General features: G+C 38.1%; 1 protein-coding gene across 3 annotated transcripts in view; it reads right to left on the minus strand.

Annotated features, from left to right (window-relative positions):
• Positions 1–26,413, minus strand: part of LOC117330322 (BAI1-associated protein 3-like) — a 190,663-nt gene that overhangs the window by 94,698 nt on the left and 69,552 nt on the right. For all 3 annotated transcript variants that reach the window (XM_033888537.1, XM_033888529.1, XM_033888546.1), the window contains one exon: positions 6,710–6,797. In XM_033888537.1, the coding sequence (XP_033744428.1) occupies positions 6,710–6,797 (88 nt within the window). The remainder of the gene's footprint in view (positions 1–6,709; positions 6,798–26,413) is intronic.

Raw genomic sequence — 26,413 nt, forward strand, 5'->3', positions numbered from 1 at the left:
GAATCTATTTTAGAAATACAAAACCACCCAGATGTCTACCATTATTTTTGCAAGGATTGTGTACGGGACTTTAAATTTCAGGTTAAGTAATCAAGGACACTGTTTTATTTATTCAGTTCATTTGTTATTGTTATGAAAAAGGAGCATGAACTACGTTCCGCCGCCCAAAAGTAGCATCGTAAACTTGGCGTTGCTTGGTTACATATATGCTGTGAAATAATCTATATCATAGTTGAAATATGTCTATAGGTAATCTACAAGATTAATATATTTGTGTATATTTGTCAGTTTGATTTTCAAAAATCAACGATATTGTAGCAAAATAATCATAATACAGAATCCCATTACATACAATAAACAACAACGTAATAACTATAATAATAAATTGGTAAAGAACGATGACGTGCCACCGTATCCTTTATCTTACCCAGAGTAGTAATCATCAGGAATAGAAGATATGTACGACATCTCAGTCACGAGACTATCACATGACTTTAGTATATCGGTCACGAAATTAAACAGACAAGTCTTGTCTAATTTCTGTGTCGACCAGGCTATACTTCCATCTCCTTGGTGACGTTGGTATTCCGATACAGAACTCGTTAACGATTAAACCACATTTTAGTATCAACCCGCTAAGTCTGACATTCAAACCTCTGAAAATGCCGTGAATAATTTACTGCGGAACTGATTTCTAACATAGGACACACGATCATGGTAGACATTCATTGCAATGTAGTCATGGTGACCCCGTAAAAAACGTCAGCTACAACATCAAATAGTAGTTTTCAAAAGATAATTCATTTAAATATATTTTTAGGTTTTTAAAGGTGAATGACTGACATAAGAGAGTAACATGAGTTCTGCCGGTCATCGAAGTTTACTGAAAAATATCAGACAAAACTTAAATAAATAGCATGAATACGGACCAGCAACTGCAAAGTCTGTTGCACCATGCATCATATCGATGTCAGTGTTAAACAAAAAAATGTTAATGTAAGCTTAGCTCTGCATTTTGTAAACGAATAACAATATTTTGGAGTCTCTTACATTTACTTTGATTAATTGATTAATTGATTGATTAATTGATTGATTGATTAATTGATTGATTAATTGATTGATTGATTAATTGATTGATTGATTGATTGATTGATTGATTGATTTTTAGAACCGTCATGCTTTTGACAGTACAGTGTGACAGGGTGGAATATCCTATACAAATTTGTTCAAGGTTATGGATTTCCAGTGAATTTGTTACAACGCAATGCAAGAATAACGACTGTATTCCAACTGATCTATCTTATTGAAACGTCAGGGCACAATTATTGCTCACCATACAAAGGAGGAATTTTACAGTTTCGTGTCACTGAAATGGCAGACGGCAGACACCACGTCCAATCAAGCAGAAATAGATCACAATATCGCTAATTGAAGCGATGATTTGATTCCGTCTACATGTATGTCTATGACAGATGAATGTCATAAACTCGTGCAACAGTTTATAAGAATACTGCGGCTCGTTTACTTGATGGTGTGCTTACACGAACTGATATGCCAAAGAAACATCACAACTCATCCAACATGAATTGTCGCAATGAATTTGCCCTGTTTCTGAACATGCGTTCAATCAGAGCTGGTTTTTTTTTTGCCAAATTAATAATTTTCTTCTTTCTTATTCATAAGCATTAGAAATTGAACGAAAAATAGTTCTTATTCACCATGTACACAGGCAATTGTCCCTATTCTGAAAAATACATGTAGACATCAAGCATCTATCGAGGTGTTTGAAATACAAACAAGACACTTTTTTCCCAAATGAGATTGAAATATGTTTATTTTCTTGTTTGATGACAAGTTATAGTATATTCCTTGATTGTTTGTAGTATACCAAACGGCTTCCATATCACTACCCGGTTCTCATTATGTAAACGTTCCATTGCGGTAATCTTCGGTGAGCAGCAGACGTTTACCCTGCCGATGACCTGTTCTATCTCGTTCAGTGGTATTGAATAAGTATGTCTTTTTATTCATATTCTGACATTGTATCATCTGTTTTGAGATAGAATCACGGGTTTGTTTCATTTCGCAAATTAGCAACCGTATGCGATGGTATGATTTCCTACGTCATTTTCACAAAAAAAACCTCAATTACACAAATAGAAAACGTATACTATTCAATGACAAGGCTAATGAAAAATATCAAAACACCATTAACAGACTTACTATAGATCTGCCCCAGGACGCCTAGGCTGTCCGAGTAGAGTGGAATTTCCAAAGATAGACTGTTAGTGAGTTGAACCGTTCGACTTTTATATTTATTATGCAAAAGTAAGCATGGGTAAGTTCCTTTATTGACAGGATTATTTCATGTGCGTATTATAATAGTAAATATAGAATAAATAATAGGGTAAAATACATTTCTTTTAATTTGTATGCAATCTATTCAGAACATTAGAATTATTATTAATAAATTTTTAGATACATCATTTGTCTAATCTGTTCAGCAACATTACGAGAACTGCTACATACCATATCAGTTTATGTGGCGATCGATATTGAACTAAATGTCCAGCTTCAAAGGCAGTGCCGTCTGCCTAGTACATTTTGTTCCCGGCAAACCCTTAAATAGCACGGGTAATGAACCTGAACCGGTAACGGATGCGGTTACTGTATGCTTATCATTTGTTTTGGGACAGAGACTATTAAATAGAACCAGTGCAGACGGAAGTAGAAAAAGCAATGTAACAATGGCCAATGGCAAGTGTATTGTTTACGAAAAACCAGTAACTAAACTGACAATACATTCGGGTAACTTTGACGCGTGGTACGGACCTGTCACGTTCTTTGAGTGTGACAATAGAATCCTAACTATTATAAAATATTGATATTTTCACCTCTGGCTTACTGTTGAAATAATGCTTGAATTGTTAACATTACATATCAGTATATATGTTGCATATTCTAGAAAAGAACTGTTTCGATCGATTTAACATATAATAAACATAAATAGTCGTTGTGATATATACATAAATATAATCTTAACGCCCAAAAGGTAAATGCTAACCTTTGAATACACCTGTATTGCCATGATGAGCTACTTAGATAGGTAAGACTATCATATTAAAGTGTTCTAACCACATTATACACGATATGTTTGTCAAGTGACTTAATGTGTTCATCGTTTTGTGGACATGTGGTTCATGTAGCGTATTGTTTTGCACGTGAATTAGCTATTGTCTCAATCATGCGTCCTTTGTCCAACGTCAATATCAAATTAACAAATTCGTCGGTTTGGTGGAAACGTTGTTATTTGTGTCAGACGTAGTGTGAAGTAGCCTATGGTTTTTGGGACTACATGATAGCGTAATGTCTCTTTCTAGCCTGTTTTATCCTGATGATTTTTATCGATTTCTGACTTACCAATGAATGACCCTAAATGGGTAGCCTTTGCCATCATTAGAGAAATGTAATGTTCGATGTTCCCACAGTGTATCTAAATTAATTCTAACAATTGTTAGAATGTTTAACAACTCTCTCTCTCTCTCATCTCACTACTATTATCATCCCAAAACACCCGTCCTCTCATCTCACTCTCATTATCATCCCTAAACCTCCGTCCTCTCATCTCACTATCATTATCATCCCCAAACCCTCATCCTCACATCTCACTATTATTATCATCCCCAAACCCTCATCATCTCATCTCACTATCATTATCACCCCCCTTCCATCATCTCATCTCACTATCAGTATCACCCCCCCCTTCCATCATCTCATCTCACTATCATTATCATCCCTAAACGCCCATCATCTCATCTCACAACCATTATCATCCCCAAACCCTCATCATCTCATTTCACTATCATTATCATCCCTAAACCCTCATCCTCTCATCTCACTCTCATTATCATCCCAAAACCCTCATCATCTCATCTCACTATCATTATCATCCCCAAACCCCCATCATCTCATCTCACTATCATTATCATCCCCAAACCCTCATCCTCTCATTTCACTATCATCATCCCAAAACCCTCATCCTCTCATCTCACTCTCATTATCACCCCCCCCCCCCCCCCCCCCCCCCTCCATCATCTCATCTCACTATCATTATCCTCATCCCCCAAACCCCATCCTCTCATCTCACTATCCGATTATCATCCCAAACCCTCCATCATCTCTCCTCACTATCCATTATCCATCCCCAAACACCCTCATATCTCATTCTCACTAATCATTATCATCCCCAAACCCCTCATCATCTCATCTCACTATCATTATCATCCCCAACCCCCTAACATCTCATCTCACTACCATTATCATCCCCAAACCCCTCATCAATCTCATCTCACTATCATTATCATCCCTAATCGCCCATCATCTCATCTCACTATCATTATCATCCCCAAACCCCCATCATCTCATCTCACTACCATTATCATCCCCAAACCCCTATCATCTCATCTCACTACCATTATCATCCCCAAACCCCCATCATCTCATCTCACTATCATTACCATCCCTAAACGCCCACACTGTCGTCTCAGAATTAAAATCATCCTAATCCTCTCAAACCCCACTATTTAACCTCACTATCAAAATCATCCCGAAAAATCTCATTATATTTTCGTAGATGTAAAGTTCCTGGTCGGTGCAAAGCCAATACTCTCCATTGATTGAGTGTTTTCCAAAATGGTCCTTTTATTGAATATGAGGAAGGATTTTAAATAAGCTTAGAAAAGTGTTATACCATACGAAATGAATATATATTACTTTGACTACGGGACAACTATATAGCGTTTGCCATTTTGCAACAATGTGTACCTATTGTGCTGTTTTACAAATGGTGTATATATATATGGTCCTAACACTACAACTTAAGGGCAGTTGTCAATAACCTCTTATGCTTGATCAGGGGCATCTAAACCGTCATATAAAGAACCAACGAAGACGCCACAGGTATCAGCATAAGGAGGAAATAATCAACCTGCCGTATTTCATTTCATGATCAAAGAAGGCGAATAATGCGATGCTATTTCCATAATGGTAGGACGTCGAAGAGGCTAATAATGGCCTGCCGCCCATTTTACTGTTACTTAGGTACTCTCACCTCTATTACATCCCGTCTTTAATTCAAGAGTGTTCTATCTTAAACCCACATTTACCTAATGACACTTAATTATAATATCACAAAAGACATTGGCTCTATAGCTTATGTTTTATTTATATATACGGTATGGAAAAGTTTGATCTGATGTTGACTGCTGCCTGAGGATAAAGACACACTTTAAATTGTATATTAATACCATGGTACAAAAACAAATGCGTTGGTGAATGATATTTTCAATAACACGTGCTGTATTTCGTTGTTCGATGGATCGACTTTGCCTAAGGGATATACTGATAAGTTTGAACAGTTAAATGACATGTCTTGTTATATTATCAAACAAGAAGAAATTGTCTACGAAGGAGTTGTTTTCCCGTGAGGATAACAAAGTATCCAGTCCAGACTAATAAACTCGCGGGGAAAGCACGTTTGAAGTGGTTTTCTTCATATGAGAATAATTGAAAAAAATATATGATATTTTCGAAGATAATGGGAACACAAATTAACAAAAACAAGAGTTAACACCTTGATATGTGTACAAGGTCTTGGGCCTGAAACTCCCGGGGTTTGACTAACTTGGTGAAATCGTGTACATACTTTGGTGTTGATATAATCGAAGATAATTTGTGTTTTGGTTTGATAATTACACAAATTTATTGTTCAATGATTCAATGTATGTGCTATTAATTTTCCGAAAAAAATCATTAAAGTACTTTTTAGGACTGAAATATGATACATATTCTTGGAATCAAATTTGTTTTACGTAAAAACAAATACAGTGTGAAAGCACTCGTGTTTATTAACATATGATTAAATCTGATAACATTTCAATTGATAACTGAACTTGATATATCATCAAACTGATGAAGATCGGTTATCCACGGTTCAGCGCATAAGTTGACAATATCGAAGGCGATAAAGTTAATGAACATTGATGAAACAATTTTATATGACCAGCTTAGGTATGGGAGTGATCTATGTGGATACCAATTAAGAACGTGCTGGTGTAGATATGGTCCAAATGGCATTGACTGCATTCATTGAACAATGACCCATGGTTTATGTCTAAAAGTATGGTTATCCTGACGATGAGCGAACGTTTTGTGAGAACACACTGAACAACGATTTGTTGTTGAAAACATATATGTGATTTGTATAAATATCAAATGTCTTTCTAGGCAAGAAAACTGTGACTCAATTTTAAACATGGTTTGAAAATATAAGTTCAGTACTCGTCAAACAAGGTTTTTTTTACGAAAGATTCGATTGAAATGTTTACTTTATCTTAGGCTGCTCGAATTCAATCAATAATTAACTTTAAATGATGAATATGTATATATCAATCGATCAATGTATGCTTTCAATTATCATATATCCGTGTAGGTTATATATATTAAAAAATTGAAAATCGTTCTAACATTCCATCAGGCTTGTTAACCAGTCGATGAGAGAGAGACCATTGTATTGATAGATACTGTATCTATTGTATCTACAAGATCGTTCGTGATTTCCTGTATATATACAAGGCTGCCATCATTCACAAGGGGTTTGTTTACAAATTATGTTCTCGCCACGCTCTAGAAAGAAAGAATTTCCACTTACCTCCGATGTTGCACGTAATCTCTTGTTAGCCTGTCTCCATGACAACGCTGTGAAACTTTCAAAGAAATTTCCATCCGATTCCTGTACCCTGTAAGGAGTAAAAGGAGATGATCCCCTTAATCGGGACATTCTGGGTAAGGCAATCACATAGATATACACAAACAAAAGACAGCTTTTCACGGCAGGTAGATGATACCCATTGGGACAGTTGCCGTAAAACGCGCCACAAACAGATGTCACCACCACAGTATCACAATACGGCAATTTGATGTATTCCTATCAATTATTTAACTTCCCGTGCCGGTGAACGAAAGACTGACGTTCAGCAATGTTTTTGTTATTGTTGGAGAGCTAACCACGACGCCTTATGAAGTGGACTGTAGCGTAGGCTACTATCACCGCTGATCAATGGCAGAATGTGTGGCGTGTGTCACAGAGGTAGTATACATATGACTCTCGGTACTGGCTAGGAATGACTATGCAGCTTCAGCATCCCTTGGTCACATACGGCTGCGACACACTGACAGCCAGGTATACACAGAGCCCCAGATGACAGGAAGCCATCCTCACGTGAATTTGAGGTGGGGTTATGTATTAAGCAAGTTTCTGGTAGAGAACACAGGTGAACTGTGAATACTGGTTCATCGATATGTAATAGCTAATTATTCAGCTACGCTCGTGTTCAAATTTGTGATAAAGGTAACCTTCACATAGAGAAAGTCAACAGGTAAACGTGCTTGATTGACAATACGTGTACGAAGAACGGTTGTCAATGTGGCTAATTTTGTTTTCGATTTAATCATGATAACACAATTACATAAACATAGAGATCTTAGAATTTAAAAACTGTTCAGAAATACAATTATTATATATATATAGGTAACATGTGTAACAGGAAAGAGTGCATTCGTTGTGAATCAACAAGCACCCCAAGGATCCCCATCACAAGAATCTAGAAGATCAATATTGATATATTATCGAATCAAAATCAGCCACACCACTCCCTACTGTTTGCCCTGAACACCACTTCAATTCAACATTTTTCTCTGTCATTAAAGGGAGGTTGACAAGGAAGATGTGTTCCAGCGAAAATCCAAAAAGAGAACCCCTGCTACGCATTCCAACGCTCTACGAATTGAGCTGGAGGGGAAAACACTGTATTGCGAAGAAAAAAAGTGTACATGATCTTAATTACATTTAAAACTTGCCACACATGTAACAATTACGTGACGCAATTGAATCGCAATACTGAAAATCGTGGAAACGCATTTCAACAGTTGTTATTTCAATTGCCAATAAGGACTATTAATTAAATATATCGGCTTTTTTCGAGCGATATATCAATTATATTAATTTGGTCCGGTTCACAAATAGATGTTTTATTTCTGTATCAATGTTTTTCTTTATGAAGTGTCATGAGCAGTAGTACGTTACATTAACAAACCACTAATATTTAACTATGGGTTAACATTCAATATATCAAGTACATCAAATGTTTTCATTTATTCTGTAGATCTTGACGTTTCCAAATTTTCTTAATCAGAGTAACATATATTTCACAGTCCAAATACAGTTTTTTTTTATTTCAAAATAATAAGTCAACATTATTAAGGCAAATCTATCACACTCTGGGTGCGTGCAATAACTGTATAACGACACTCAAATTACTACTATATAGCACAACCTGCTCCTCGTTTAACACAAAACATGTTGTAATCGGTTCTATGTGTCTACCAAACCGGTAAAATAAACTCAAACTACTGTAGACGCATTAACCACAATCTTAAGTCTTAGTAGCATTATTATGTGATGGTATAATGATGGACTGTTGTTTTATATTTTGGCGATTGATAAAGTCAAATACCGACGCTGGCCCCGAGTGATGGAGCCAGAGAAGGCGATTACCGAGGAGAAGGCGATCTGAAGGGATACCATTATAACAGCAGGATAATTTGAGTCCTTTCATTGACATAGATAAAACACTTAAGGAATATTAATATACCAGAAATTTCGTAGTTATTGCCTCGTAAATTTATAGTTATTTGAAGTTTATAGCCGTCTCAAAACCTCAATGCCTTTAGTTACCAAACATCATCTTTCTCCAATCCCTGAGAGTATTCAGCCGGAGCTGTCGTTTGTTCGGCATTAACAGCTTTTTCTTCCTTTTAAACGTTGCTCTAGTACGTAGATTTGTCCTCAGATAAAGTATTTTGTTCAAGGATAAAACACATTATTCATTCCGGGACTCGAACTAACGACCCTGCGATCACTACGCCATTGTCCAATCCCAAAAAAAACCATACCTCGAATGATCATACATTGGGGACAACGGCCTTATTTGTTTTCAGCTCCTCATACCTTTGTATATATTACACATGGGGATAACATGCACTGTGCAAACATTACATAAGGCTTTACCTAATATCCTGTAAATGCTGCCTCCTGACATTGGGATCTGTAATGACACAGATCCTATTATATGTCTTTACGGAGTGATATTTTACAAGTTTGCACCTACAATTTGGCGCACATTCACTGTGCCTCCAGAAACTGCCATTTCCAAAAAAAGAAAAAAGGCGTCAAAATGCGTCAACCTTCATTAAATAAACATGCATTATCATATACTGCATTTTAACAGTAACAGTGTGGTACGAGCCAATGAGAGAGGCACATGGCTCCGTGGTTTCTTTAGCACTATTTCAATTACATTGTCGTACAATTTCTCACCGTCAGTAAGTTTTTTTACTGTGCTTTGTCAGCAAGAAAAGTCATTTAGCATTACCCATGGGTAGATACTACGGTCTGACATTAATGCTGTGTTTCTTTTTTAAAGTGCGCGGTCGGTCTGGACAAAGAGTGAGAAAGATGAAATGGTAGTGGCGACATAAAATACAGTTAACTGGTATAATGATGGACTGTGTAGTATATCAGTGTTGATGTGTAGCGAAAGGTAGATCATGTAGTCATCATGTCCATTATTTGGACAAAACAAATCAATAACTTCAGGTTTTACTCACTACCACATTTTTATATTTCATTAATAAGTTTTTATCACACAACTGTTTTGCTATTTAGTGAATTCGCCCGTGTAATATATAGAGGATATTGAATGGTTTCCCGTTTAATATAACATATATTTCACGAGTATGACAGAATATCGATATTTTCACGAGTGCGAAGCACGAGTGAAAAATATCGAAATATTCTGTCATACGATTGAAATATATGTTATATTTAACGGGAAACCATTCAATTTTCTTTTTATTGCATTTCATAAATTTAAAATCAAAATTAAAAACATAAAAAAATGATTGTCAAAAAGTGCGGGAATCAGTAATGACGTCATCTCTTGGTGACGTTACTCAACGTCAACTTGACGGTGTCATTTTGAAAGGACTTATCAACGCAATTTAAGTGTTTTCTGCTGTTATAGGATATTCTGTGCATTAAGTGAGTATTTTGTCAAACACTAGTCTGAAAATTTCAGAAATAAAGCAAAATAACCAATTTATCTATCTTCACTGGCAAAAATGCAATAAATTTGTGTATGTTTCACTAGTGTAATATACCCTGGAGCGTTTGTCATTAGTTACGCCAGTCAGAAATCGATTGTGACGTCATATGACTTTTGGTTTGATATTGCCCGTCAAAATGTTACGTGACGAAACAACATCTTGAATTCATCTTCGTTTATATATCTTCATATGATAATTTATGAAACTCGTAAAAACTTCTAAGACTCGTTTCATAAAATCTCATATGAAATGAAAGTTCATTTATTATCCTATATATATATATACTTTTTTAAAACAACAAGGGAACCGACATAAACACGAAACCGTAATAATACACCTCAAAATCGATAAAATGAGGCCAAAACAACGACAAATAAATATTTACACCCTTGAAAAAGTAGACGCAGAAAGCAAAGTATTCAGGAAGAGCAAACGTCTTATGCTTCATCGACGAACTAAATCTACAACCATCCGCATAGATACTGACGAAATCGTTACTCAACCTTGACTCCAAAAAAGAATTGAAACAGGGGTGTGTCATGAAAAGGCAAAATAACAGAGAATATGATAATACAGATATACACTATGACTGTTGAGAAAGACATTGAGAACAGCATTGAGGCCTGTATTGTGGAACTGGCGGTTGTGTTATAAATTCCATGGATATATTAATGATATATACCATGTACATAAAGAGTCATAATAGCAAAGCTATCAAACTGACCAGATGGTTTCAGACCTTTGATAATAGCCGCAGGTACATCTGTCCATAACCTATGATTTTTTACATATCATAATTTACCAATAACAATTGGCTATTTATCTTTCAATTTTCAAGGTCTTAATGCAGTGTTTATAAAAGGAGAAAACCATGACAAATGCCACCAAAAACCGTTGATTGGGTAACTATACAATGTACATGTATGTGACCTGGAATTAATTTCATCAAATAAAAAAGAAAGGGGCTATAGTGCTAGAAAAAGTATTTGAGCCATTTCCGATAACTGTGACTTAAAACGATACTCGTGATAAAAGATTTTTAAAACATTTTATCGATATCATAGTGTTACATTTATTTTTATCAAACCGTTTATACGTTTGATTGACTTGTGATATTTTCGAATTGTAGATTTACAATGAACTTTTAACATGTATGATGAAACAAAGGCGCAAAGATAAAATAATAAACAGCATCCCCTCAGTAGGAATTGCTAGGAAACATATGGCCGATATCCTATTGTTTCAGATGTAGGGCACAATGTCCTTCTATCCAACATTATTATTGACTATGTCTAAGTACCAAGCTCATCAATATTTCATTCTTCTAGAACAGTATGGGCTTGGTCTGTCACGTGATCGTGGATATTAGCGCGAGAGCGTCCCGTGGCTACTATACTGTTGAGCAATATTCGAGCTTGTCATGCTTTCATTACTTTTTCGGATGATCCTATTTGGTACACATCTGAGGTTTGTTTTATCTATATCGATATATCTAGTAGGTAACCTCATTTTTCACTTTTTTTCTTTTTATAATTGATAAATTCTACATTAGTTTCTTTGATCAACCAATTCACATTACTTTCATCCCTCTTACTGAAATATTAACGTTTTTCCACTAACAAAGATGCCAATTTTCGTGGACCGTTTCTGTCATCAGCGTCAACCCTAAACTTTTGATATAATGTATTGGTTCGGCGTTGTTCTGATCCTTTGTTTTTTCTCTTACTTTCTCTATGGAAATGAGGTGGCAATGTTCAATTGACGAATGTTGGTATCATTATCACCTCAGCCTTAAGTTGATTAACACTCATTTAACGATGTGAAAATATTTACATCTTTGCTTCCTAATGGATGTGCTCAGTTTCTACTGATGGTTCATCCCAACATACCCTGCAGGTAGGGCGTAAGAATTGCACCTGCTGCCCCCATTGCATGATCGTAAGAGGCGACTAAACTTGGGATCTTATCTTTTCTCTTCTTTCTGAACAACTTTCTTCTTCCTAATGTCTCCCTTGACAATGCCTCACTTTTGGCCTTTAGTTGAGCGTTCGCCGCTGTGAGGAAGGCTTTGGGTTCTGTCCCCTCGCCGAGACATACCAGAGTCTTTAAAAATGGTAGTTGCTACTCCTGCTTAGCGCTCAGCATATTAGGAGTGGAACGACTGGTGCGCCCGTTGACAGTATAATGTGACCGGGTGGGGTGTCCTGCTGGGTGTCTTCGGCAGTATGCTTCAGTGAGGTAGCACTATAAATCGGCAAAAGTTCCGGCCTACCACAAGGAGACTTCACACAAACATACCGCAGCTTCCCAAAACACACATACGCACGCACGGGAGGCCGTCCTTAAATGACCTTAGCTGTTAATAGGACGTAAAACAAAATAAACCAAACCAAATCATCCCAACAGATCTCACATCAATTAATCAACTCTCTCACTTCCTTTAGACGTCTTCTGGTGATTTCTGTGATCTTTTCATTTCTCTCAAATATGCTCGTAGCTAGACGTCTCCTGGTGATTTCTGTGATCTTTGCATTTCTCTAACATATGCTTGTAGCTAGATGTCCCTCGGTGCCTAGACGTCTCCTGGTGATTTCTGTGATCTTTGCATTTCTCTAACATATGCTTGTAGCTAGATGTCTCGCGGTGACTAGACGTCTCCTGGTGATTTCTGTGATCTTTGCATTTCTCTAAAATATGCTCGTAGCTAGATGTCTCTTGGTGCCTTCTGTGATCTTTGCATTTCTCTAACATATGTTCGTAGCTAGACGTCTCCTGGTGATTTCTGTGATCTTTGTATTTCTCTAACGTATGCATGTAGCTAGACGTCTCCTGGTGCTTTCTGTGATCTTTGTATTTCTCTAACGTATGCATGTAGCTAGATGTCCTCAGTGCCTAGACGTCTCCTGGTGATTTCTGTGATCTTTGTATTTCTCTAACGTATGCATGTAGCTAGATGTCCCTCGGTGCCTAGACGTCTCCTGGTGATTTCTGTGATTTTTGTATTTCTCTAACGTATGCATGTAGCTAGACGTTTCCTGATGCTTTCTGCGATCCTTGCATTTTTCTAATGCATGCTCGTAACGCAATGAAATACTAAAACTGCTTTGCGAGTGATTGCGTATGCATTGCACACGTCTCCGATAAAGTACAAATGGTAGTATGTATAAAGAGATAGAAATCTAGCTACAAACCATGTACTTATGTAAACAGCATGTACAGACCGTATGTCTAGGCCGTTTGTACTTGTCAGCCATTGCCCCACAATACCACTTCCTATTTTGTGCTGCCAAGTCTAATTTTGTCACGATACTTATCAGTGTTTCGAACAATTGGTACATTCTATACATACATGTTTATCTACAGTTGATTTTCATTTAAAATGACATATTATTTTATTTCTGTGATTATTTTATTTGATGAAGCATGTTTTGTTGCTGTGTATTTGTTGTTGTTTTTTTATCGCTCGATTTTTTGATATTCAATGGTAAATGAGTTTGTTCTTTGACGTTCTCGAATTCTTTTGAAGAAGTTAGTAATATGTAATTGTTTTTAACTTGAATTTTTGCTGCATGCTTATGTTAAAGAAACTTTTCTCACACACAAAATATAATCATGTACTCTTACATTTAGTTTACTAGTATGATTTTTAGACAGATACTTACACGTTTCCATTATGTTAATTGAATCATCCACGCATGCTGTAACATTCAATTTATGATATTCGTCATTGGCGATTGTACAGTGATACCACGTGGCTGTTATTTGTTTTTATTCAGACGTATATCCTAACATGTGGTAAAACATAATACATTATATTCGTACAAAAATCATGTATTTAGGGAATGCTATTAATTATTATATATGTAGTAATAATAGCTATAATAATTCATTCCATTGAACACACGAGTGTTGATTGATATGGTGTGAGCCTCATTCCTGAATGGTTGGTGTTTTGCAGGACATATTGTATTATTTTTAAACATAATCCCCTTCAGTATCTATACACTTTTGCCAGTGATGTTTAAGGACCGCTATGCCACTTTTATATAACTCCTTTTCTTGGTTATTCATCAACTGCATGTATGACGTCATCATTGGACTGAAAGTGGGTGACTGAAGTAGCTGTTTACGGTTTCGGAAATAGATGAAAGTCTGATGGAGCGAGATCAGGTGAATAGAGCGGATGCTCAACCAAAGCCACAATCATGGCAATGACAGACTTGTGAACAGGAGCATTGTACTGATTGAATAACACACCTTTAGTGAGCTTTTCGTGGCGCTTAAGGTTAATATTTTCCCGTAACTGCCTCAGAAGTGAAGCATAGTATGTGCCATTGATTGTTTATCCCTTTTATATAATACCATCTGCATCCCAGAAAACCGAGGCCATAACCTTCCAAGCTGATGGAAACAATCTTTGCCTTCTTTTGCGGGGAAGAGCCAGGGTGCTTCCATTGTTTCGATTGGCGTTTGGCCTTTGGGATAAAATGATGGACCCATATTTCACCCATAGTGACAAATCTCTGAAGAAAGTTGGCAGGATCTTCTCTAATATTAGCACGCAATAATGTGCGCCTGGTGTGTTCTGATCATTTGTCAGAAGTCTTGGTACCGATCGGGCCGAAAGCTGTCTTATTGCAAGATCCTCGGTCAGACTGGAATGTAGTCTTTCCGGTGAAATGCCAACTCTACTGGCTATATATCTTTCTGTGACTCGTCTGTCAGCCATAACAATATCATAAACTTAATTGGCCATGTCTGGGGTTGAAACATTGACAGGCTCTCCAGGATGGGTGTCATCATCAAGGCTCTGTCGGTCGTGCTTAAATTCCGCCACCCACCTTTTCACTGTAGCATATTAGAACGCTACCTCGTTGATATAAACTAACCAAATTAGACCAGTTCTTGGGTACACGGCCCTATATAGTAAGAGAATAGTAGGACTAAAATTGAACATCCTAGAGTACACCCTTCAATACGAGGCTACCAACATATCAATCATCCCTCGTATCACCTACATTTAAATAGCACGTGGGTGGATCGTTCATGTTCCATGTAATCCAGACTCAGCTAGTTTTTTATCCGGCAGCATTGACCTTTCTATGACTTTTCAGTACAGAAGAAAAACCTTCCGATTTTATTACCGGATCAAGCCATTTTTATAACAGCAAATAGCATTAAAGATAACGATTTCCCTTTATGGTTTTTCATGCGTATTTTACCTACAAAGTCATTTTATGTCAAATTAATACAGAAAATGGAGACATCTATCTTCCGAGGATTTTGTTAAATAATGTTTATTGTTTTACACTCGATTGTTTTTCATATTTTGGTATTAAACTTGGAAAAAGCGGATTTGTCGAGCGAGTGGTTTTTAAGCTTTATAATATTGATGATTAAAGAATTAAATAAATATTTATACAATGTATAATAATCCTTTTTCATATATTAATCACCGTATCGACTAAACAACAGCTGATCTGAATACACATTGACAAGATTATATGATCTGACCATACGGGGACATTATACAATTATTGCCCTTGTTCCGACCAGCCGAGAGGTGTCATGTCACCCGAGGGCGTAGCCCGATGGTGACATGACACCTCAAGGGTGGGCAAATATTCATGTCAACTCGGAACAAGGGCAGTTATTGTTTTATTATACCGAAAAAAACATAAGTGAATTAATTTTGATATCAATAAGTTTATTTATTACTATCAACAGTTTTTAAGAAAAGTTTTTAAGAGGTACCCCATCGTCTTTCTGGACCCGGCATAAAATTCTCCCAGTTGAACTTTCAATGTATGGACGTCGAAGTTTTCACAATCCTTGGTCTAGGCCTACCTGTTGCAGATAGGAAATGTCTAAAGGAATCCACGGCCACATTGATGACCCTTTTGGTGTTTTTAGAATCCTTTTCTTGCAATAATTTCGCCAATTCCTCCTCTGTTGGCAGACGATAGCGTCCGCCGGCAGCCATTGTTGTTGTCAAGCAGAATACTCGGAACTTCTCTGATTCGACTACTTTTGAAGACGTTACGGAAGAGAGTTCCGAGTTGGGGCTCACGAGAGGGTGACATAACGATTTTGGAGGGCTCACGAGAGGGTGACATTATGATATTCAGAGGGTGACATGATGTTTCGAAAGCGACAGCAAGTCAATAATGAATTATTTGGAAAGTTGTGGTTGACATAACGAATGTTTTTAATCACGTGACATGGTTTTCACTAATCAGAAGCTGTGATACAAGTCTGAGGTATAATAATGTACGTTGTAATATTGGTCGAGTGTTTGCTAGATTTTCATTGGCCAATAGCCTGTTTTACTCATAAGCACCGGTCTGTGAGTGGACCTGTTCGTACAGATCAGCGATATTTGTTTCCTTATGATCCAATCACGCAACGTATTAATTTGGACAACTGACAATCAGAATGCTGGAAACAAACGAGTGTTTGGCATCACTTTGTTAACAGTATGGCAGACGAGATACCCCAAGAATGTTTCGCTACAATAAACGAAGAGGAATTACAAGAAATTTTGAAGAAAAATGACTCGTTGAACACCTGGAGAAATACTTCAGGTGCAAAAAATACCTTTTCTGACAATATTCAAATGTCACCGGTCATTCTGCCAGTAGTTCTATTATTAATTCTTCATAATGTTATATTGCTATTTCCATTAATTTGTGTTAGTTTGCCATATTTCAAAAGAGTTATTGCCTTTTGTTGTGGTGTTTTGACTCTATGAACAAACTCTTAACCAGGTCCGTATAGTCTCGTAAACACCACAACAAAATTCAATAACTGTATAATGCCTACTTGCCGAAATATACGCAATTTAAATTTATTTTCAGCCACTAGGCAACTTCCAGTCGCCATGTTTGTTTACAGCACCGGAATTAGAGCAATTGTGCGTTTGAAAGAGCAAGTACTTTAAAGCATCTAAACGACCATGCCCCAATCATACTCCCTAGGAACATGTTGATGGAAAATTCAATATCACTTGATTCATAAAAGGTAAATTGATATTTTCCCTTCAAACAAAGTTCGTTTTAAAGTGAAAACACTATTTTGGGGGAAATAACATTCTAGTTCTGGGGTTATGTTAAAACGTCGTCTGCTTTGGAAACATGTAAGAACATTTCGTTTACAACGTATTGATGCTGCTTTTAGTAATTGTAATATTTTGTAATATTATCTAGAACTGATGGATTTCTATGTTCCATCCCACCGTATAATACATGTAGTTCAGTTTTGTAGCTAAGCCATATAACTCTTATTCCTTATGGAGTATGTCTCCATAGCCGAATGGTTAGCGTATCGGACATTTCGGTGGCATATTCTGATTGGCACGCATTCGATCCCAGCTCTTTGGTTTTATATATATATTTATAGATTAGTTTTACTTAGTCAAGGAATGTATGTTAAAATTATTAAATGATAGTACATGATGTATTTATCAATATACATAATTCTGAGGTGAATTACAGATTACAGAACGATGCTGACAATGACAAGTCACTGTAGATTGAAATAACATCGCATTAGTATCAGTACGTATTGTAATGCCTTTAACATCACTTAGATTTGACACGTGTCGTAGAAAACTATCGTAGTGAGTTGTGTGTTCCGTGATCAAAGTGAGCTAGCGTGATGAAGTGGGATGTAACGGTCAACAGAAAATAACATGTTTATTGATTAGGATTGATGAATCGACAAATTATCATAACAGTAGTATACGGATATATACACATGAAAGTCATTACTACGACGGTTGGTGTTTTGGTATTTCGTCAAATATCCAATTGTTGAAGGTTTCTTCGTTTCGCTTTTTCTACCTGTATAGGTGAGTATTATTGTTTATTGTTTATGTATTCATTTTCATCGGCCAAACTTGCAGTGTATATATTGACCATATCTGCGAAATGTCGTACTTTCAATGCGAGAATTGGGGCATTGACAATTGACCAACATCAAAAACATCCATCTTTTCGAACGAGATTATAAAGGAGGCCATAAAACCTGGCCATAGACTTCATCCACATTAATTTCTGTGTCTGTGACATATCTCACGGAAATCGTAAGAATCGGAAGAATGCATTGACTAAGTGAGGGTAAGCTTTAGAATAGCAAACTCCATATCTTCATGGTAATCGTACAGGTCATACAAATAGAGGTTACACAACGAGTGGTTGTTGGATATGGAATTTATTTCACACGAGTAAGTTATTTTTTTAAAGTTACAAAAGACACGAGCTTACGCGAGTGTTTTTTGCAACTTTTAAAAAATAACTTACGAGTGTGAAATAAATTCCATATCCAACAATTTCGAGTCGTGTGACCTGTTTCTACCACAATAATATCGGCTTGAATCAAAGGGAAACGTGGCCAAGTATAATTTCGCGTATGCAAATAAAGTGTACCGTTGACGTCCGGGACCCGGTGATGTGACGTCATTAGGTTATTGATGACGTCAATAACAATTGCAGCTTGGGTCAAAGTTCACCGTGTTAGCCAATCGAAATGCGTACAGAGTTTATACCACGTGTGGTATAAACAGATTGTTAATCAACAGCTGTAATGATTAACTGATGGTCTGAGAGTGGAATAACACAGGGTATTGTGGTAGAAATAGAGGTTACACAACGAGTGGTTGTTGGATATGGAATTTATTTCACACGAGTAAGTTATTTTTTAAAAGTTACAAAAGACACGAGCTTTAGCGAGTGTTTTTTGCAACTTTTAAAAAATAACTTACGAGTGTGAAATAAATTCCAATTCCAACAATCACGAGTCGTGTGACCTGTTTCTACCACAATAATATCGGCTTGAATCAAAGGGAAACGTGGCCAAGTATAATTTCGCGTATGCAAATAAAGTGTACCGGTGACGTCCGGGACCCGGTGATGTGACGTCATTAGATTATTGATGACGTCAATAACAATTGCAGCTTGGGTCAAAGTTCACCGTGTTAGCCAATCGAAATGCGTACAGAGTTTATACCACGTGTGGTATAAACAGATTGTTAATCAACAGCTGTAATGATTAACTGATGGTCTGAGAGTGGAATAACACAGGGTATTGTGGTAGAAATAGAGGTTACACAACGAGTGGTTGTTGGATATGGAATTTATTTCACACGAGTAAGTTATTTTTTTAAAGTTACAAAAGACACGAGCTTTAGCGAGTGTTTTTTGCAACTTTTGATATCAATAAGTTTATTTATTACTATCAACAGTTTTTAAGAAAAGTTTTTAAGAGGTACCCCATCGTCTTTCTGGACCCGGCATAAAATTCTCCCAGTTGAACTTTCAATGTATGGACGTCGAAGTTTTCACAATCCTTGGTCTAGGCCTACCTGTTGCAGATAGGAAATGTCTAAAGGAATCCACGGCCACATTGATGACCCTTTTGGTGTTTTTAGAATCCTTTTCTTGCAATAATTTCGCCAATTCCTCCTCTGTTGGCAGACGATAGCGTCCGCCGGCAGCCATTGTTGTTGTCAAGCAGAATACTCGGAACTTCTCTGATTCGACTACTTTTGAAGACGTTACGGAAGAGAGTTCCGAGTTGGGGCTCACGAGAGGGTGACATAACGATTTTGGAGGGCTCACGAGAGGGTGACATTATGATATTCAGAGGGTGACATGATGTTTCGAAAGCGACAGCAAGTCAATAATGAATTATTTGGAAAGTTGTGGTTGACATAACGAATGTTTTTAATCACGTGACATGGTTTTCACTAATCAGAAGCTGTGATACAAGTCTGAGGTATAATAATGTACTTTGTAATATTGCTCGAGTGTTTGCTAGATTTTCATTGGCCAATAGCCTGTTTTACTCATAAGCACCGGTCTGTGAGTGGACCTGTTCGTACAGATCAGCGATATTTGTTTCCTTATGATCCAATCACGCAACGTATTAATTTGGACAACTGACAATCAGAATGCTGGAAACAAACGAGTGTTTGGCATCACTTTGTTAACAGTATGGCAGACGAGATACCCCAAGAACGTTTCGCTGCAATAAACGAAGAGGAATTACAAGAAATGTTGAAGAAAAATGACTCGTTGAACACCTGGAGAAATACTTCAGGCGCAAAAAACAACTGTTTTGACAATATTCAAGTGTCAACGGTCATTCTGCCAGTAGTTCTATCATTAAATCTCCATAATTTTATATTGCTATTTCCATTCATTTGTGTTAGTTTGCCATATTTCAAAAGAGTTATTGCCTTTTGTTGTGGTGTTTGGACTCTATGAACAAACTCTTAACCAGGTCCGTATAGTCTCGTAAACACCTCAACAAAATTCAATAACTGTATAATGCCTACTTGCCGAAATATACGCAATTTAAATTTAGTTTCAGCCACTAGGCAACTTCCAGTCGCCATGTTTGTTTACAGCACCGGAATTAGAGCAATTGTGCGTTTGAAAGAGCAAGTACTTCAAAGCATCTAAACGACCATGCCCCAATCATACTCCCTAGGAACATGTTGATGGAAAATTCAATATCACTTGATTCATAAAAGGTAAATTGATATTTTCCCTTCAAACAAAGTTCGTTTTAAAGTGAAAACACTATTTTGGGGGAAATAACATTCTAGTTCTGGGGTTATGTTAAAACGTCGTCTGCTTTGGAAACATGTAAGAACATTTCGTTTACAACGTATTGATGCTGCTTTTAGTAATTGTAATAATTTTTCTATTATCTAGAACTGATGGATTTCTATGTTCCATCCCACCGTATAATACATGTAGTTAAGTTTTGTAGCTAAGCCATATTCCTTATGGAGTATGTCTCCATAGCCGAATGGTTAGCGTATCGGACATTTCGGCGGCATATTCTGATTGCCACGCATTCGATCCCAGCTCTTTGGTTTTATATATATATTTATAGATTAATTTTACTTAGTCAAGGAATGTATGTTAAAATTATTAAATGATAGTACATGATGTATTTATCAATATACATAATTCTGGGGTGAATTACAGTTTACATACCGATGCTGACCATGACAAGGCACTGTAGATTGAAATAACATCGCATTAGTATCAGTACGTATTGTAATGCCATTTAACATCACTTAGATTTGACACGCGTCGTAGAAAACTATCGTAGTGAATTGTGTGTTCCGTGATCAAAGTGAGCTAGCGTGATGAAGTGGGATGTAACGGTCAACAGAAAATAACATGTTTATTGATTAGGATTGATGAATCGACAAATTATCATAACAGTAGTATACGGATATATACACATGAAAGTCATTACTACGACGGTTGGTGTTTTGGTATTTCGTCAAATATCCAATTGTTGAAGGTTTCTTCGTTTCGCTTTTTCTACCTGTATAGGTGAGTATTATTGTTTATTGTTTATGTATTCATTTTCATCGGCCAAACTTGCAGTGTATATATTGACCATATCTGCGAAATGTCGTACTATTCAATGCGAGAATTGGGGCATTGACAATTGACCAACATCAAAAACATCCATCTTTTCGAACGAGATTATAAAGGAGGCCATAAAACCTGGCCATAGACTTCATCCACATTAATTTCTGTGTCTGTGACATATCTCACGGAAATCGTAAGAATCGGAAGAATGCATTGACTAAGTGAGGGTAAGCTTTAGAATAGCAAACTCCATATCTTCATGGTAATCGTACAGGTCATACAAATAGAGGTTACACAACGAGTGGTTGTTGGATATGGAATTTATTTCACACGAGTAAGTTATTTTTTTAAAGTTACAAAAGACACGAGCTTACGCGAGTGTTTTTTGCAACTTTTAAAAAATAACTTACGAGTGTGAAATAAATTCCATATCCAACAATTTCGAGTCGTGTGACCTGTTTCTACCACAATAATATCGGCTTGAATCAAAGGGAAACGTGGCCAAGTATAATTTCGCGTATGCAAATAAAGTGTACCGTTGACGTCCGGGACCCGGTGATGTGACGTCATTAGGTTATTGATGACGTCAATAACAATTGCAGCTTGGGTCAAAGTTCACCGTGTTAGCCAATCGAAATGCGTACAGAGTTTATACCACGTGTGGTATAAACAGATTGTTAATCAACAGCTGTAATGATTAACTGATGGTCTGAGAGTGGAATAACACAGGGTATTGTGGTAGAAATAGAGGTTACACAACGAGTGGTTGTTGGATATGGAATTTATTTCACACGAGTAAGTTATTTTTTAAAAGTTACAAAAGACACGAGCTTTAGCGAGTGTTTTTGCAACTTTTAAAAAATAACTTACGAGTGTGAAATAAATTCCAATTCCAACAATCACGAGTCGTGTGACCTGTTTCTACCACAATAATATCGGCTTGAATCAAAGGGAAACGTGGCCAAGTATAATTTCGCGTATGCAAATAAAGTGTACCGGTGACGTCCGGGACCCGGTGATGTGACGTCATTAGATTATTGATGACGTCAATAACAATTGCAGCTTGGGTCAAAGTTCACCGTGTTAGCCAATCGAAATGCGTACAGAGTTTATACCACGTGTGGTATAAACAGATTGTTAATCAACAGCTGTAATGATTAACTGATGGTCTGAGAGTGGAATAACACAGGGTATTGTGGTAGAAATAGAGGTTACACAACGAGTGGTTGTTGGATATGGAATTTATTTCACACGAGTAAGTTATTTTTTTAAAGTTACAAAAGACACGAGCTTTAGCGAGTGTTTTTTGCAACTTTTAAAAAATAACTTACGAGTGTGAAATAAATTCCATATCCAACAATCACGAGTCGTGTGACCTGTTTCTACCACAATAATATCGGCTTGAATCAAAGGGAAACGCAAATAAAGTGTACCGGTGACGTCCGGGACCCGGTGATGTGACGTCATTAGATTATTGATGACGTCAATAACAATTGCAGCTTGGGTCAAAGTTCACCGTGTTAGCCAATCGAAATGCGTACAGAGTTTATACCACGTGTGGTATAAACAGATTGTTAATCAACAGCTGTAATGATTAACGGATGGTCTGAGAGTTGAATAACACAGGGTATTGTGGTAGAATATATGTTCTACAATTCCTGAGTCGCTGTGCGTGGTAGGTATATACGCCTATGTATAGACTTCGACCTATCCCTGGGTAGTAGAGGGCAATAGGTCTAAACGCCTGTGTAAAGACTGTAACATATTCCTGGGTAGTAGAGGGCGATAGGTCTAAACGCCTGTGTAAAGACTGTAATATATCCCTGGGTAGTAGTGGCGGTAGGTCTAAACGCCTGTGTAAAGACTGTAACATATCCCTGGGTAATAGAGGGCGGTAGGTCTAAACGCCTGTGTAAAGACTGTAACATATTCCTGGGTAATAGAGGGCGGTAGGTCTAAACGCCTATGTAAAGACTGTAACATATTCCTGGGTAATAGTGGGCGGTAGGTCTAAACGCCTGTGTAAGGACTGTAACATATTCCTGGGTAATAGTGGGCGGTAGGTCTCTTATCCCTGGGTAATAGTGGGCGGTAGGTCTAAACGCCTGTGTAAAGACTGTAACACATTCCTGGGTAGTAGTGGGCGGTAGGTCTAAACGCCTGTGTAAAGACTGTAATATATTCCTGGGTAGTAGTGGCGGTAGGTCTAAACGCCTGTGTAAGGACTGTAATATATTCCTAGGTAGTAGTGGCGGTAGGTCTAAACGCCTATGTAAGGACTGTAACATATTCCTGGGTAGTAGAGGGCGATAGGTCTAAACGCCTGTGTAAGGACTGTAATATATCACTGGGTAGTAGAGGGCGATAGGTCTAAACGCCTATGTAAAGACTGTAACATATCCCTGGGTAATAGAGGGCGGTAGGTCTAAACGCCTGTGTAAAGACTGTAACATATTCCTGGGCAATAGTGGACGGTAGGTCTAAACGCCTGTGTAAAGACTGTAACATATCCCTGGGTAATAGAAGGCGGTAGGTCTAAACGCCTGTGTAAAGACTGTAACATATCCCTGGGTAATAGAGGGCGGTAGGTCTAAACGCCTGTGTAAAGACTGTAACATATTCCTGGGTAATAGTGGGCGGTAGGTCGAAACGCCTATGTAAAGACTGTAACATATTCCTGGGTAATAGTGGGCAGTAGGTCTCTTATCCCTGGGTAATAGAGGGCGATAGGTCTAAACGCCTGTGTAAAGACTGTAGCATATTCCTGGGTAATAGAGGGCGGTAGGTCTCTTATCCCTGGGTAGTAGTGGCGGTAGGTCTAAACGCCTTGTTAAAGACTGTAACATATCCCTGGGTAATAGTGGGCGGTAGGTCTCTTATCCCTGGGTAGTAGTGGCGGTAGGTCTAAACGCCTGTGTAAGGACTGTAACATCTTCCAGGGTAATAGTGGGCGGTAGGTCTCTTATCCCTGGGTAATAGTGGGCGGTAGGTCTCTTATCCCTGGGTAACAGTGGGCGATAGGTCTCTTATCCCTGGGTAGTAGTGGCGGTAGGTCTACACGCCTGTGTAAAGACTGTAACATATTCCTGGGTAATAGTGGGCGGTAGGTCTCTTATCCCTGGGTACTAGTGGCGGTAGGTCTAAACGCCTATGTAAAGACTGTAACATATTCCTGGGTAATAGTGGGCGGTAGGTATAAACGCTTGTGTAAAGACTGTAATATATTCCTGGGTAATAGTGGGCGGTAGGTCTCTTATCCCTGGGTAGTAGAGGGCGATAGGTCTCAACGCCTGTGTAAAGACTGTAACATATTCGTGGGTAATAGTGGGCGGTAGGTCTCTTATCCCTGGGTAGTAGAGGGCGATAGGTCTAAACGCCTATGTAAGGACTGTAACATATTCCTGGGTAATAGTGGGCGGTAGGTCTCTTATCCCTGGGTAGTAGTGGCGGTAGGTCTAAACGCCTGTGTAAAGACTGTAACATATTCGTGGGTAATAGTGGGCGGTAGGTCTAAACGTCTATGTAAGGACTGTAACATCTTCCTGGGTAATAGTGGGCGGTAGGTCTAAACGCGTATGTAAGGACTGTAACATATTCCTGGGTAAAAGTGGGCGGTAGGTCTCTTATCCCTGGGTAGTTTTGGCGGTAGGTCTAAACGCCTATGTAAGGACTGTAACATATTCCTGGGTAATAGTGGGCGGTTGGTCTCTTATCCCTGGGTAATAGTGGGCGGTAGGTCTCTTATCCCTGGGTAATAGTGGGCGGTAGGTCTCTTATCCCTGGGTAGTTTTGGCGGTAGGTCTAAACGCCTATGTAAGGACTGTAACATCTTCCTGGGTAGTAGTGGGCGGTAGGTCTAAACGCCTGTGTAAAGACTGTAACATCTTCCTGGGTAGTAGTGGGCGGTAGGTCTAAACGCCTGTGTAAAGACTGTAACATATTCCTGGGTCACTGTGGGCGGTAGGTCTAAACGCCTGTGTAAAGACTGTAATATATTCCTGGGTAGTAGTGGCGGTAGGTCTAAATGCCTGTGTAAAGACTGTAACATATCCCTGGGTAATAGAGGGCGATAGGTCTAAACGCCTGTGTAAAGACTTAACATATTCCTCGGTAGTAGAGGGCGATAGGTCTAAACGCCTGTGTAAGGTCTGTAACATATTCCTGGGTAGTAGCGGGCGGTAGGTCTAAACGCCTGTGTAAAGACTGTAACATATTCCTGGGTAATAGAGGGCGATAGGTCTAAACGCCTGTGTAAAGACTGTAATATATCCCTGGGTAGTAGAGGGCGGTAGGTCTAAACGCCTATGTAAGGACTGTAACATATTCCTGGGTAATAGTGGGCGGTAGGTCTCTTATCCCTGGGTAATAGTGGGCGGTAGGTCTAAACGCCTGTGTAAGGACTGTAACATATTCCTGGGTAATATAGGGCGGTAGGTCTCTTATCCCTGGGTAGTAGTGGCGGTAGGTCTAAACGCCTTATTAAAGACTGTAACATATTCCTGGGTAATAGTGGGCGGTAGGTCTCTTATCCCTGGGTAGTAGTGGCGATAGGTCTAAACGCCTGTGTAAAGACTGTAACATATTCCTGGGTAGTAGAGGGCGGTAGGTCTAAACGCCTGTGTAAAGACTGTAACATATTCCTGGGTAGTAGAGGGCGGTAGGTTTAAACGCCTGTGTAAAGACTGTAATATATCCCTGGGTAGTAGTGGCGGTAGGTCTAAACGCCTGTGTAAAGACTGTAACATATTCCTGGGTAGTAGTGGCGGTAGGTCTAAACGCCTGTGTAAAGACTG

Source organism: Pecten maximus, chromosome 1 (genome assembly GCF_902652985.1).
Source record: "Pecten maximus chromosome 1, xPecMax1.1, whole genome shotgun sequence".
In the NCBI taxonomy this organism is placed as follows: Eukaryota; Metazoa; Mollusca; class Bivalvia; order Pectinida; family Pectinidae; genus Pecten; species Pecten maximus.